Source organism: Nuphar pumila, chromosome 14, assembly GCF_984573655.1.
Source record: "Nuphar pumila chromosome 14, dmNupPumi1.hap1.1, whole genome shotgun sequence".
Lineage (NCBI taxonomy): Eukaryota > Viridiplantae > Streptophyta > Magnoliopsida > Nymphaeales > Nymphaeaceae > Nuphar > Nuphar pumila.
Genome location: NC_143262.1, coordinates 91,531,879 through 91,547,968, shown reverse-complemented (window position 1 = coordinate 91,547,968; position 16,090 = coordinate 91,531,879). Strand labels below are relative to the sequence as shown.

Sequence of the window (16,090 nt, the reverse complement as noted above, 5' to 3'; positions counted from 1 at the left end):
GCATATATAACCTGAATCCTATGTACATAACTCGAATTACGTAGAAGTTACATATGTTGAGATTTAGTTGCTTTGTATTATGAAATGTGTATGTTCACGTATGCATGCATGGGACTCATGCTTTGTTTACGCATGATTCGAGGTTCAATTTACAAAATGCAATGTTCCTTGTGACGATCATATGATGCATACGATAATATGCTTTTGTATGATATGATTTAAATGTCACGTAACATGAAATTATGAATGCATGCGATAAATGTTTAAGTTCAATAGTAAACTATGGTTCATGAAACCTTATTGGTTAAATGTGTGATTTTATGATTTAAGTGTCATCTTAAGTGATGTATGATGTGATGCATATTGATTGTATACATGTTTGTCCTCGTATTGGTGACTATCGACCCTAAGAGTGGTCAATTGTATTGATGCATGTATCACAATAGTTTTCACCGGATATGGTACATGTCAAGGAATTATTCTCAAAGGATTCTCAGTGAGGGTGTGTATGACCAGATCAGGTAATCCGACTAGATCGGTCAGTCTATGTAAAGAAGTACATTGTTCAAGAGCGAGTAGCCGCAAAGACGGTATATTCCTATGAGGAAGTGCATTGGCCAAGACGAGGTAGACCATCTAGAGCGGTAACCCCTTGTGAAGTTGTACATTTCCCAGACCAGGTGATCTGGCGTGGATCTTATAAATTTTTTTAAATGAAGTGTTATGATGAGTTATGATTATCTTCTGAGTTGATTAATATAGCCAGTTATGAATCTATAGTTTTGGCTTTTATGTTGCATCATGATTATATATTGAACTCAGATTAGATAATCAAATCCTTATTGACTTTAGATCTTGATATGAGGTTATGTTTGTCTTCTGTGGAAGGGTGGGTCATTCTGTGAAAGAATGACACCTTAAGTAAAGTCACGACAAAAGACAGTTGGTCACGCAAGGCCTTGAGAAATGGAAGCAAGTTAAGGTTATTTAAAATAAAGAGTTTGTCAGAAATAGTGAGGGCAACAAACGACGACCTGATAATGATAAAATACAAAGATCTCCATTAAAAAAACAAAAACAAGCTAGAGGAAATGAGCCACAACAACTGTCAAACTAGTTATGCCCGAACTGCGACTATGTTTATCATAGATAGCCATGCCCTCGAGACATTGAAGGCTTTCTATACTGCGGGAAGATGGGACATTACGTTCGAAATTGTCGCAAGAAAGCAGCAGATTGGCAGAGACGAACCACAGTTGAAGGTCAACAGCAACAATAACAACAACCTCAACAGCAACCACAAAGAGAAGTGTCTGTCCGTGTTTATGCCACCATGACAGATCAAGTAGAAAATAGTGAATAGACACTTTAATAGTCTTAGGTTAAGACTTTTTGTATTTCAGTACAAATTTTTGTCAGGACAAAAGTTTATCAATGAAATCGCGCATATATTTTGTTCAACCAAGTAATTGGCTCAAAACTTCTCTCAGAAACTCATTATGAGTTGTCCTGATCGCTTTAAAAAACTTATATGTTTGGAGATCAAATACACATGTGTGCATCCTCCTTAACATCGATTAACTTAGACTATGATTTTTGCATATAACCTCTAAAGGTAATTTCAAAGATGAAATTCTTTTAAGGGGGGTAGGATGTAAAAACCCGAAAAAAAAAAGTGTTTTGGATCCAACTCGGATCTGGGTCCAACACCCCCCTTGTTTTTATTTAAACAGGCAGGGGGTGGGTTTCCCTTTTACGAAAAAGGGGAAACCCTCTCCCCTTGCGTTGCTTCGTCTCTCCCCGCTCGCTCCCCCTTTTTTCGGCCACCCAATGCCGAGGACCTCCGTCTGGCCACCTCTCCCCCTATGAGACCCCCTGAGTTCTCACTCTCGCCGCTCGTTCTCTCCGTGTCTCACTGGCAGCCACCCCCTCGTCGAAGCCCGACGCGGGAGCCACCTAGCACCGATGGCCCCGTTTTTTTTTTCCTCTCATTTCGCGTCCATCTCCTTCCTAGTCGGACCCCCTGCAGAGGTACGCATCTCTCTCTCTCTCTCTCTCTCTCTCTCTCTCTCTCTCTCTCTCTCTCTCTCTCTCTCTCTGACGATGGGGAAGGGGTTGCACCCCTTCCCTCTTCTCTCCAATGGCAGTGAAGGGAGTTGTGCCCCTTCCTTCTGCTCTCTAATGTCGGGGAAGGGGTTGCACCCCTTCCCTGTCTCCTTTGCCTCTTCGGTACGCAGGGAGGGGCACCGCCCCCTCCCTGTTCTCCCTTTGTCCCAGTTCGCAGGGAGGGGCGCTGCCCCCTCCCTCTTCTCTTTCTCGTTTTTCCTTAGATCAGTCGGCAGGAGGGCATGCCCTCTTGCCATCACCTGGGTTTTTCTACGCTGGCTGGCAGGGGCAACGCCCCTGCCGCCTCCTCTTTCCGGCTGTTGGGCAAGGGCGCAGCCCCTGCCGCCTCTTCTCTTGCTAGGACGGTGGGTAGCGGCGCGGCCCCTGCCGCCTCTTCTGTTGTCAAGCTGGTGGGCAGGGGCGTGGCCCCTGCTGCCTCTTCTGTTGTCAAGTTGGTGGGCAAGGGAGCGGCCCCTGCCGCCTCTTTGTCTTGTCAAGCTGGCAGGCAGGGGCTGCGCCCCCTGCCCCTTCCTTTCCTTCTGTTAGGAAGGCAAGCAGGGGTTGTTCCTTTGCCCCTTCTATCTGAGTGACCATGCCCCTTCCTCTCTTTCTGTCAGTACAACGGGCAGGGGTTGCGCCCCTTCCTCTTCTTTTTGCAGAACGACGGGCAGGAGTTGCGCCCCTGCCCCTTTTTCTTTTCTCTGTCAGGTTGGCAGGCAGGGGCACGACCCCCTACCCCTCCCTCTATCATCAGGCCGACAGGGCAGGGCACGAACTGTGTCCCCTCCCTCGCACTAGTCGACATTTTTTTTTAGAAAATCACTCTTTGACTTTTTATTGTTCGCAGCTCGCGCAACGGATCCCGCTCGCGCCCCGAGGCCCAAGCCTTTTGTCACCTACACTCAGAGACGTCAGCAATCCCGAGACTCTCCGAGATAGGAGAAAGTTGAGCAAAGGACAAAAAACCAACTAAATTAAACAATTAACACTAAAATAGAAAAAATGACAAATATATATATATATACATGCTTTTAACTTAAGGGCGCAGTTTTTCGATCATTATCCTTTGTCATTTACTGTTTTTTGTCTTTACTTTGTCGTCGTGCTTTAGTGCACATGCTTTTACTTTCGCATTTATTACTTTATGTCTTTACTTTGCCATCGCGCTTTAGTGCACAGGCTTTTTTCTTTCGCATTTACTGTTTTCTGTCTTTTCTTTGTTGTCGCGCTATGTGCACAAGCTTGCATGTTGATAAATGTGATTACATAAATACAACCTCGCAGAACGCGCAAAATAATATACTATTTTCGCTCTTTTTGAAAAGATGTGAGTTTGTGTATGTTATTAAGAGGCGGATTCCCTTCACGGATCCAGCTTCTTGAACACGCAGTCTTGCAAAGCAAAGTTTGAAAACCTTGTAAGTTGTGAAATAACAACTAAGTTTCCCCAAGTTGACGCATTTGAAAGAAGTGTTTCAGATTCGTGGCGATCTTATATCATGCAAGTTGTACTTCTGTTTCAAAAGACTAAACATGTCAAAATAAGTTATTTAATTACATCATGTCTTTGCGAAACATTAAGTTGGGTTTTCTTTTGAGAAACCCATACCCCTCTCATCATAGTCATACTTTTAGACAGGTACAATATGTTTTTACTACAATGATTGGATGAGAGGTTCATGTAATCTCGAAGCGTGCGAATGACGTATTATGAAAATCATTTACATGGTGATGATTCGCCTTCACAGGCAAGATGCTCGAGTTGGTTTGAAAAAACAGAGCATGTCAAGTCAAACTAAATATTTATTGCATCATTTCTTTCACAACACATTAAAGTTGGGGTTTCTTTCTAAGAAACCTATACCCCTCGCATCGTAGCGATACTTTCAGGCATGCATGACATGCTAGTACTACGATGATTAGATGAGAGGTTTATGGTAACCTCGCAACGTGCAACGACACAATGATGAAATAGAAATCACATAAATGGTGATGATTTGCCTTCATAGGCAAGATGTTCGAGTTGGTTTGAAATACCAGAGCATGCAGAATGGGTCTTCAGTTAAATAAAATCTGATGCACCGATTCACCCCGTTGTTTTCCATCAAGGGAGAGGATGAGATGATGGTACAAAAACTCCGATGGACAAGTTGTTAACAACCGCCCCTAGGGCAAATGACTCGATGTCCCCAGTCATCGAAGTTAGAGAATGAAACTACCAAAAATTATCTTAGGTGGTAGATCTCATAAACTTCAGAAGAAGTTGGATGCATCCCTTGAACGAGTGGCCTTTGAAAAATTATCTCTCGGTCATTGGCCGTCCCTTTAGGAACGGACTCAGCTAGCTACTCAGGGTATACAAAATGCATGACATAATAAATCCTCGGATTAGTCTCAGTTGTTTCTACGATTCGCGCATGTGCATACCCGCAGGCCAGCTAATATTGAAATAAAGCTATGCATGTTCACATTACTTGTTGAATTGAGTATCATGTTTGAATTAAATGCACGTGCTAGATATGTTCACATTACTTGTTGAATTGAGTATCATGTTTGAATTAAATGCACGTGCTAGATATGTTCACATTACTTGTTGAATTGAGTATCATGTTTGAATTAAATGCATATACTAGATATGTTCACATTACTTGTTGAATTGTGTATCACGTTTGAATTAAATGCATAAGCTAGATATGTTCACATTTCTTGTTGAATTGCGTATATTGTATAAATTAAATGCATATGCCAGATTTATTCTCTATTGTCACACTTGTGTACCTACCAAATTTTCATGAAACTGACACATCTTATAGGTACAGGTGATGATTAGGTCAGTACGACAAAAGATGGCATGATGACGTGATGGTATCAAGATGAGACTTTTTTCTGACGTTTCACTCCTGAGGACATTTCTAGAATTTTGCATAAAGGTTTCCTAGAAAATTCCTCTTTTGTATTAACTCTAAATTATTAAAACTGCATTTCATTTTAATCTATTTGGTTTTGAATGTCCGGAGTTTTCAAATCCGTTGTGTACAGTAAAGGTTTCGCAAGTAATGTATCTATGGTCCGTTGACTTGTTATTTCAAAAATACCATTTTTCGCTAAATTACTATTTAAAACTCTGATAAAAGAATGATTACATGGTTTTCAAAATTTCCCTAAAAGTTAAGTCTGAAATTTTGGGGCGTTACACAAACTATACCCACATAGAACAAGTCAACCCAAGAAATGTATTCATGAAAAATGATGGTAAGTTATTCTCGACAAAAAAAACAAAGATAGTTATTTTTTCCTTTTCTATCAAGAAAAAGTAAAACAAAAGGAAATCTGTTTGTGAAAGATGGCTAATGTACAGGGTAAAAGTGGTAGAATTCCCAATGCCTCAAGAATATAGCTCAGAGTCCGAGACATCACGTGAGCAAGAAATATTAGAATGACCTCTACAAAGAGGATGACACTATCTAAAAGAATAAGAACATAAGACTAAGGGCAGTTCGAACATAGAATATTCTTATGTCTAAAACACATTTCAATGATCAGTAAGAAGATACTTGAGTAAACAAATTAAAATAAATGTGGTCTCTTCTTCAAAAAAGAAAAAAAATAAACAGACGCAGACTTGCCTGTGTTAATGTTGTTGCATCTGCAATAACAAAGGGCACATTTACAAATCTGGCCAATGTTTTTGCCAGCAATGTCTTCCCTGTCCTCAAAACAAATATGACAGCATGTAAGACAAGCCAACTAGCATTAACATCACCAAAAAAATAAATAAACAGTTAATCCACAATGAAAATAACCAGCATCAAGCAATATTCAAGCAAATGTAATATGGATTGTCACGAAGTTAAGGAAAAATATTTCCCTCATCCAGTACAACAAAATAAGAAATAAAAATAAACTTTAGCCTTTTATATAAGACAAGAATGCATGGTACCTGATCCTGTGGGACCCATCAAAAGTACGTTGCTTTTCTCAAGCTCCACTGAATCAGAATCATCAACTTCAGCATCAGGATTTGCAGAATCTATTCCCCCACTAGGATTACAAATTCATAATTCATATATATCAGAGGCTGGATGAAGGAACCAATAGATAATGTGGCGCATATTTATGCACACATGAACAGGTACTGATTTTTTGCATTTCAAGGAACAAAAGCATTAAAAAATCAATGAGTCTCAATAGAGAAATAAAGCAACTGATCAACCCTTTCAGCAATATGAATTGTTTGAATCATGTGAATTGAAGGTGGGATAGTTTCACTAACCCTTTCTGCAATGACGAATGGTATATCCTCTTATAGTGATTATAGACAGCCACCGAAAGCACCTGTTCACAAGGAAGAGAAGTGTCATCTACACCTATTTGCCTTTCCAGCATTAAGATGCTCTCAAGAAGCATTTACGCCATAACTGTAAGCATGTCATATGCGAGATAGTAACATAGTATCGATAATATAAAGATAGGTCAAAAGCTATACTAAGAGATGCCTAAACATGAGAGATGCTAATAGCCAATGATACGAGATCTACTAGTTAAACCAGTGTCACACATCTCATTCTTGGGATATTCTCTGCGAGAATATATTAGATTTTCTTTTTTCTTTGGTACATGGTGAATTAAGAAAAAGTTAAAACCAACTAAAAACTTGCAGAAAAAGGAAAATGAAAAGTGAAAGAAACTTGATATGTTCACATTAAAATTGTCATATAATTAAAACGAAAAGTGACAAATTGAATATTGCATTTTTTGTTTTTTACACTTATTTAACTTTCAACCAATATGCTGCAATAAAATCAATTTATCACGGACATATGTGACATAGATTTAAAGTTTTAAACTAACAAAAGGTGAACCCAGTCATCAAAAGCACTCATTGGGACTTACATATCCAACATGATGTTATCAAACATTAATAATTAATGAACAGCAAAAATGAAGTCCAATTAATTGTTCACTTGGCACATGGAACAATAAGTCCATTCCATGGATTCAAGAATATTGCTTTGTGAAAACATCAAATACAAAATCCATGTTCCACATAAAACTAAGAAAGGATAAGCATTGGTATCACAAAGGAACAAGCATTCCTTATTTCCGTGGTCTGCACATGCACCATATATAAAAGCTGAATGTCCATTTCATTGGCTTTTAATTCTACAAATCAGAAGGAATAACAAAAATTTGATTGTGCCGGAAACCTAGCTCAGTGTAATGCTAACACTATTGATGAAATCAGTGACAAGTTCCATACCTGCACAAACTGCACCTTCCCCCTTCAAGCCTAAATTATATGAGATGTGTGTTCATACAGCATGAATGTAGTTTATGTTCTGTTTTTTCCCAAGAAAAGACATAGCATTTCCTCATGCCGTGTACTTATGTGCATTTTCATGTGAACATGAACATGTCATGCTTCAAAATGCATATGCTCGTGCAAGTGCTTTTGTGCATTTCACACATATGCTCGTCCAAGTCTTTGTACTTGTGTGCATTTTCATGAAAAAATTAATATGTATTTTTTGAAAGAAGCAAACACGAATATGTTAACGCTTCCACATACGTATGCTCGTGCAAGTGTTTCATATCTATACAGTTGTACATCCACATTCTTATAGACCTGCAAATATCCGCAATTGCGACTATGCATGGATGAACAACTTTTACAGCATTGCTTGTTTCTATTTTTCCAATGAAAAAGCAAGGCAAAACGATGAAAAAGTCAATAGCGATTTACACAACACCGAGGTAGTCGATGTAGAGTAAACTCATCAGGCATGAAGTGTCCGTTGTCAGATCAAAATTAATCATCTTTGACAGCAAGAGAGATCATAGAAAGCCAACAACGCATAAAGACCTCACCTTTTTGGCACGCTCCTGGCCAATCACAAACTTGTCGAGATCCTTACAGATCTCCTTTGGCGTGGGCAGATCCTTCCCCAAATTCGAGCCGCCCCACCCATCCTTTGATCCGAGCGATCCGCCGGACGTGCCGCCTCCACCGCCGTTCCCAGGTGCCCGCACCACATTGACTCCCGGAGGGAAAGGAGGGCCCGGTGGCATCTGGACAGCGATACCGTTGCCGGGGGGCTGCCAATTTTCCGGTGGATCTCCACTGAAGGATCTGAAAGACTCCCAGAAGGAGATCCTCAGCTTCTTCCTGTACTCGTCGTCCACCTTATCCTCTCCATCTTCCTCCCTGGTACCAGCGGACGCCGCAGAGGTCGAGTCGGGATCGGGATTGGGATCCCGCTTCCTTTCAGGATCCTTGCCTCTGACCCTCCCGATTTCGATGAAGCTCCCCTGGAGAGGAACCAACTTGAAGGGGCGGAAGTAGTAGGCGGTCTTGCAATTGGGGCAGAGATTGACGGCCTGGTAACCCCGATCCCGGTTGTGGAAGAGGACGTCCATCTGCTTGGAGCATCGCGGGCAGCTGGTCTCGGCCGTGATCCTGCTGCCGTCCCACTTGCTGCGCTCCTGCTGCAAACCCAGCGACGCCTCCTTCCGCCGGTACGACCCTATGTGCAGGTAATTCAGCCTGGTGGACACGTGGCACCTCTGCGACTGCCGGCAGAAGAGGAGGTAGGGAGGCAATTCATACGAGTAAGCAGAAGAGGAGGACGATGACTGGTGCGTTCTGGGCCTCGTCAGGGACACGGCCACGAATTGGAACGATTTCGTGGTATCTCTCAGCCTTCTCCATCGGAGGAAACCAGACATGGTATGGTTAGGCACGGGAAGAGCGGGATTCCAATTTTTCTTCCTTCTTCTTCTTCTTCTGTATTTATAAGATAAAAAGGATAGGGACAAAGCTGGGGCTAAGCAGACCCCACTGCCAATATTTTTTTTTTCGACGGACAAAACTGGGGCTAAGCAGACCCCTACCAGTTATACAACCATACCATTTGGGTTCGATCTTGCAACGTCCCAACATAAGCCACTAACTGCTCCTGCCACACAAGCGGACACCCCGTTGGTCCCCACTACCAATATTGGAGATTCTTGACGTCACTCGTGTCGTGTCTTCCACCACCAGTCCACTCAATCGTACTCTGATGCATGTAGTGTATATGAATCGGTTAAAGCGTCTCGCGCACGATCCGAATCGTCTGGTGATCAGTCTCGAGCTCCAACCAATCGTCCAGGCTCCTGTAGGTCGGGTTTGTCTCGAGTATCTGATCCAGTAACCCGAGCCAAGCAACACGTGGGCTATGATTTTTGCTAGTTATTCAACCGACCCAAATAATATGAGTGGTTTTTCTTTATACTTTTTATGCCAAAATTATATTTTAAACGCCCTCTAAATTACGTAGGTTGGGTTTGTGATTTTATTTTCTCGACTGGTTATAAGCCGAACCTTAGTGCTTGTAATTTTGAGCGTACCGTGAAGAGTCAGATACCCGACCCGTTCAGACGCTAGAAAGCCCGACCGAGTCTATGAACCACCCAAGACTATGACGATTATGACCCGTTTTTCCCTCGTAGGGGAAGAAGAAAAGTACCCTCGAGTTGCTGAGCAAACTGTATGGTATGGACCCACGACCTTTCATCTAAAATTCGTGGTTTCGATAGTTTCTCTCCCCACTTCATCCTCACGTAATTTTATGACAGGGACATGGTGGAGGCCGCTTGTAACTCGGGATCGATGGCGAATTAATGGATTAGACAGGCTTTGTATAAACAAGACATTATTGTTCCCGGATCATGTTCATATGACCCGGTCAATCACTTATTCCCTTCTTAAAGCAACTGTGAGCAGGTCAGACCTCAGGCCCGTTAGTAATATCGGTCGGGTTTCGAAGCAAGTTATATGTTCCCCCGGTGCTTGTTCTCGGGTTTGAATGAGCGCCATGTATGTAAGCACGTGGGGCTCGTTTCCCTGTGTGTGTCGGCATCAATTAGCATCGGAGTCTGATGCGTTTGCAAAGACTTAAGTACCCTTTCCCGCCATTATCGTCATAAAACAACATTTTGAGTAAAAAACAAAAATATCCTTCCGCCAGAAAAAGTTAAAATCATCATCATTTTCGCCCTAAAGAGTAAACTCTTATGCTTTAACATGTGCTCCTCGCAATATGTCGCCCTAAATGTTCTCGATCACCCTTTGACGACACACCATCTGTTGTAACAAGAGCTCCTTTTGACGACGCAGCCTTTGACATCGTCTGCTGTCGTGGGAGCACCATTTGCCGTCATCTGCTACCGTCGGAGCACCCCTTTTTGTCGTCTATTGGCGTCAGAGCATAGTCGGAGCACCGTTGCCACCATCGGCTGCATCTACCTTCTAGGTGTTTCTCCTCCACTGTAAGATTAGCAAAACTTGTGTCCTTTCGGTGAGTTTTGTGTAAGGATTCATTATATAAACAAATCGATTTGTAAATCTGAATGCTAAATCTTACAAGTGGTTGTACTATTCATGCTAAATAACACCTATTTTCATACTGAAACAAATCGATTTGTATCTATCCACCTTCTGGGCATCGAAAAACAGTTAGCACGATTTGTTCTTATGAAGACCAAACATTACAACGATATGTACTTATGAAGGCTAAATTTCTACAATGATTTGTAAGTTTGAATTTAACAATGATTTATACATTTAATGCAGTAGCAATTTGTTCGATACAACAACGATTTATATGTTTGAAGCAATAGCGATTTATGATTCATGATTTATACATTTACGATTTACAACGATATGTACTTATGAAGGGTGTGATTTGTACAATGATTTGTATGTTTGAAGCAACAACGATTTATACGTTTGATACAATAGCGATGTGTAATTATAAAGTTACCTTGATTTGTACTTAATTTTGCTAAATCGTACTACGATGTTTACTTATGAAGCCAAATATTGCGACAACTTGTAATGTTGGTGATTGTGTAACGAATGTGATAATTTATAATAATATATACTTGGGGAGGCAGTTAAATTTATGTGTTGTGCAGGTTAGCAATGACTACAATTCGTAAGATAAGAAAGCTTTCGTCGTTAAAAGAGATGACCCTTGGAGAAATCATTCGCCAATCCGATATATATGAGGGTTATGTAAAGTACCAAAATATAATGAACATTGAGAATGAAAAAGACATGAACAAATTGTTGGATATTTATTATGTGGAGCCTAATCCATCAAATATTAAAGATGAAAAGCAAACGAAGAAAGATGAGGAAGAACTAAAGACGAAGAAGAAGAAGGACGACGAAGAGAAGAAAAAGCAAAAGAAGGAGGAGAATGAAAACTATGCGCACTTATGAGGCAAAAGGATTTCTTCCTGTCGACCATGCAAAATTAAATCTACATGCACATCATCCTTCATGTTATATGTCATGATCGTCAGTTGCATCGCACTATACTATGCATCGAGTTGTTATTTACCGTGCCAATAAAAGAAATGACTTATCGTATATGTGTATTGACGATAGCAATTCACGTGACAGCGATTTAATGACAACTACAACGTTGTGAAGCGATTTCAATTTTAATCGCTAAACGAACAATGATTTGAATACGCAAATCGCCACCGCAATTGCGCAACAATGTAAATGCCATACACACACATTTCAATATCATAATATAAATATCTTACAAATTGACACTAGCAAACACATAATATGTTATAAATCGATATATATATCGCATAATATATTATAAATCGATACGAAAATTCAGCATAATAGCTTATAAATTGATATTAACAAATAAAATAATATCTCGCAAATCGATAGTATGCTACTACAACCATGATTTGCGTTATACTATTTCAATATTTTATATACAAAGGCAAATCGTTGTGGCCGACATAGACGTCTTTGCGTAAATCGCATAAATCGTCAACCTGAATTCAGGTCTCACAAGGCATATTGATTTTTTACAACGAGCGGGATGTGAAACAATATTTTTTTATAAATGAATGACACATATTTTCATAACAAAGACAAATCATTGAGGCGACTTATGATTTATGATTTATACATTTAAAGCAACAACGATTTATACATTTAATGCAATAACAATTTATGATTTATAAAGTTACCAAAATTTGTACTCAAGTTTGCTAAATCGTACAACGATGTTTACTGTTGAAGCTCAAACGTTACAATGATATGTACTTATGAAGGGTGTGATTTCTATATCGATTTATACGTTTGAAGCAACTATTTGAATGTTTAAAGCAGGAACAATTTATACGTTTGATGCAATAAAGATTTATGCTTGTTGACGATAGCAATTCACGTGACAGCTATTTAATTATAGGTACGACGCTTTGAAGTGATTTTCATAGAAATTGCTAAATGAGCAAGGATTTGAACACGTAAATGGTCATCTCATGTTGCTATAATGTAAATTCCTCACGCACATGTTTCAATTACATACTACAAATATCTAACAAATCGATAATAGAAAGCACTTAATATTTTATAAATCGGTACAAATATCGCATAATATATTACTATACCTAACCCTATACCCTAAACCCTTAATATCTTACTAAACCCTAACCCTAAACCCTAAACCTCTAAACCCTAAACCTAAACCCTTAATATCTTACTAAACCCTAACCCTAAACCCTAAACCCCTAATATCTTACTAAACCCTAACGCTAAACCCTAAACCCTTAATATATTACTAAACTATAAACCCTTAATATATTACTAAACCCTAATCCTTAAACCTTAAACCCTAAACCCTAAACCCTAACCATAAACCCTAAAGCTTTTAACCCTAAACTCTAAACTAAACCTAAACCCTAAACTCTAAACCCTAAACCTAAATCCTAACCTTAACCCTAACCCTAACCCTAATCCTAACCCTAATCCTAACCCTAAAACTCAACTGTAAACCCTAAACCTTAAACTTAAACCCTAACCCTAAACCTAAACCTAAACCTAAACCCTAAACCCTTGACTTGTATGCTGATTGTGTATATCGATTTATAAGCTATCAACATGAATTTTATATCGATTTGTATGACATTTAATCATCAATTTGTGTTATACTATGACAATATTTTCGTAACAAAGGCAAATCGTTGTGGCCGACAAAGATGTCATTGTGTAAATCGCCTAAAACGTAAAACGCTTAAAGGTATATGTTATTTTATTATAAAATCTTTGGTGGGTCCCATAAGCATTAAACTCCTCAACTATAAAATGAGCTCCTCACAATATTTCCCCCTAAACGTTTCATAAAAAATGTTAGTGTTGTCTGTTTTCGTCGGAGCACCCTTTGTCGTCTCGGTGAGTTTCGTGTAACCATGTATTTTTATGATTTCTGAAGTTACCATGATTTGTACTTAGGTTTACTAAATCTTACAACGATGTTTTTGTGTTGTGCAGGTTACCAATGACTTACATTCGTAAGAGAAGAAACACTTTGACGTTAGAGGAGATGACTCTTCACGAAATCATCGAACAATATGCTTTATATAAGCAATTAGAAGCGTACTACAAAATAATGACAATTGAGAATGATAAAGAAAGGAAGCAATTACTGGTAAAGTATAGAGCGAAGCCTAATCCATCAGATACTAAAGATGATAATCCAACAAAGAATGATGAGGAAGAAGTAAAGATGAAAAAGAAGAAGAAGGATGACGAAGAGAAGCAAAAGCAAAGGAAGGAGGAGGATAATGAAAAAAGCAAAGGAAATCAAGGCAAAATAAGGAGGAAGAGGATAGGAAAAAGCAAAGGAAGAATAAGGAGAAGGAGGAAGAGAATCGAAGGCAAAAGGAGGAGAATGAGGAGAGAGAAAAGCAAAGGAAGAATAAGGAAAAGAAGGAGGAGAGGAAAAAGCAAAGGAAGAATAAGGAGAAGGAGGAAGAGAAGCGAAGGCAATTGAAGAAGAAGACGGAGGAGGAGGAAGAAAAACAAAGACAATTGAAAAAAGAGGAGGAGGAAGAAGAGAAGCAAAGACAATTAAAGAAGAAAGAAGAGGAAAGACAAATGAAGCAGATTAATGATAAGGAAGAGAAGGAAAGGCAAAGAAAGGAGAAGAAGGACGAGAAAGAGAAGGAAAGACAAAGGAAGGAGAAGGAGAACGGGGAAGAGAAGAAAATGCATAGAAAGGAGAAGGAGGACGAGGAAGAGAAGGAAAGGCAAAGAAAAGAAAATGAGGACGAGAAAGAGAAGAAAAGACAAAAGAAGGAGAAGGAGGACAAGAAAGAGAAGAAAAAAAAAAAGAAGAAGCATGAAGAGGAAGAGAAGGAAAGAGAAAGAAAAAAGTAGATGATGGACGCGAATGAAGGAAGAAGTACAAAAGCAGAGGAAGGGAGCGGATGAAGAGAAGAAAAGTGTGACCAAGGTACATTAATCGCTATTGTATATTGTGATGTATTGTTTTAGGTATTATTATGTATAGCGATTACTATGTATAGTTATTACTATGAATAACGATTACTCTGTATAGCGATTACTGTGATAGTGAAAACTATGTATAGCGATTATTATGTATAGCGATTACTCTATATAGTGATTACTGCGATAGCGATTACTTTGTATAACAATTACTATGTATAGTGATTACTCTATATAACGATTACTGTGATAGCGATTACTATGATAACAATTACTATGATAGTGATTACTATGACAACGATTACTATGATAGCGAATACTATGTATAGCGATTATGAGGTTACCACGATTTATACTTAAGTTTGCTAAATCGTATAGCAATGATACGAGCAAATGAAATGATGTTTGTTAAGAGTGATTTGATACACAAATCGCTCCAGTCGGCCACAATTTACTGTGATAGGTATCATTATGTATAGCGATTACTATATATAATGGGATTAATTGTGATTTGATATTTTATGTTACAACAGGTCAGAAGAAAAGCAGAGCAGTAGGTGAAAAGTTGAAAGGTCGGTGTCAGTGGCCTATAGTTCTGTCGTGGTACAGAAAGCTGAGTGAATATCAGAAAGACCAATTACGAAAGATGCACTTCGGCGACCTTGTGGACCAACAATATTTTGAAAATTGCTGGAACACCGTGACCCACCTGGTCAATAAGTGGAACAATAAGACAAATACATTCCAGTTTGGGGGTTTTGAGATTACCATGACCCTAAAAGATGTGACACGAATTACGGGTCTTAAGTGTCATGAAAGTGTTGTCCTAACACAGGATTCAAACTATAACCCACGGGACAATTGCACGACCCTTCTAGGAATATTGATGAAGGAATGGCGTGAGTGTATTTCTGATGGAAGCAATTTCGCATGGATGAAAGTTCATTTTTTCTGTAATAAATGAGAAGGTCGGTCTGCTGCATGTGCATGTGAAGCGGCTGACCAAGAGTTGCGTGGCTTCCTTCTTTATTGTTTTGGACTTACTTTATTTTCCGATTATTCTGCTTCGAGAATAAGTTACTTGTGGCTGCAGTTCCTGGAAGACTTAGATGAAGTCGATAATTCGACATGGAGTGTTGTTATACTCGCACACTTGTACAGTCAACTTTATGGTGCGAGTAAGGGTACAAAAACCGTTGGGGGTTTTGGTCATTTGTTTAGGTATTTGTTTATTACATATTTAGTACTTGTAGACCAAGCTCGTTGAAGGTTGTAGTCTTACTAATATATTGTTTTTGTAGACCTGAATGTGAAAGCATATTATCTCCTTGCATCCTCAATGTAGCTCTGCGGTTTGTGGTTTTCTCAAGATCGGTCAATGGGCTACAATAAATGTCAAGAAGAAAAATGCTCAGTTCATTTTAGATGGTCTGCAATTAAATGAGATAAATGGTTTAAAATCATTGTAATGTTTCGCATTCTTAAGTAATCATCACATTAGAATTTTGTCTTCCTTAGTACAAATCGTTATCTCCTTAGCATCTAACTTTCATTAGCGTAAATTATTATAATGTTTAGCATTCTTAAGTAATCATCGCTTTATGATTTTGTCTTTCTTACTAGAAATCACTATCGTATTTGCATCTAACTTTCATTAGCGTAAATTATTGTAATGTT

At 39.2% G+C, this 16,090-nt stretch overlaps 1 protein-coding gene across 3 annotated transcripts in view; it reads right to left on the bottom strand.

Moving 5' to 3' along the window:
* The window catches only part of LOC149817415 (CLP protease regulatory subunit CLPX1, mitochondrial-like), a 64,187-nt gene extending 55,317 nt beyond the window's left edge, over positions 1-8,870 (bottom strand). For all 3 annotated transcript variants that reach the window (XM_089988077.1, XM_089988079.1, XM_089988078.1), the window contains exons 1-4: positions 7,975-8,870; positions 6,380-6,441; positions 6,047-6,147; positions 5,729-5,812 (exon numbers count right to left, since the gene is read on the bottom strand). In XM_089988077.1, the coding sequence (XP_089844203.1) occupies positions 5,729-5,812; positions 6,047-6,147; positions 6,380-6,441; positions 7,975-8,832 (1,105 nt within the window). In that variant the 5' untranslated portion in view covers positions 8,833-8,870. The remainder of the gene's footprint in view (positions 1-5,728; positions 5,813-6,046; positions 6,148-6,379; positions 6,442-7,974) is intronic.
* Between the last annotated feature and the right edge of the window lie 7,220 nt (positions 8,871-16,090).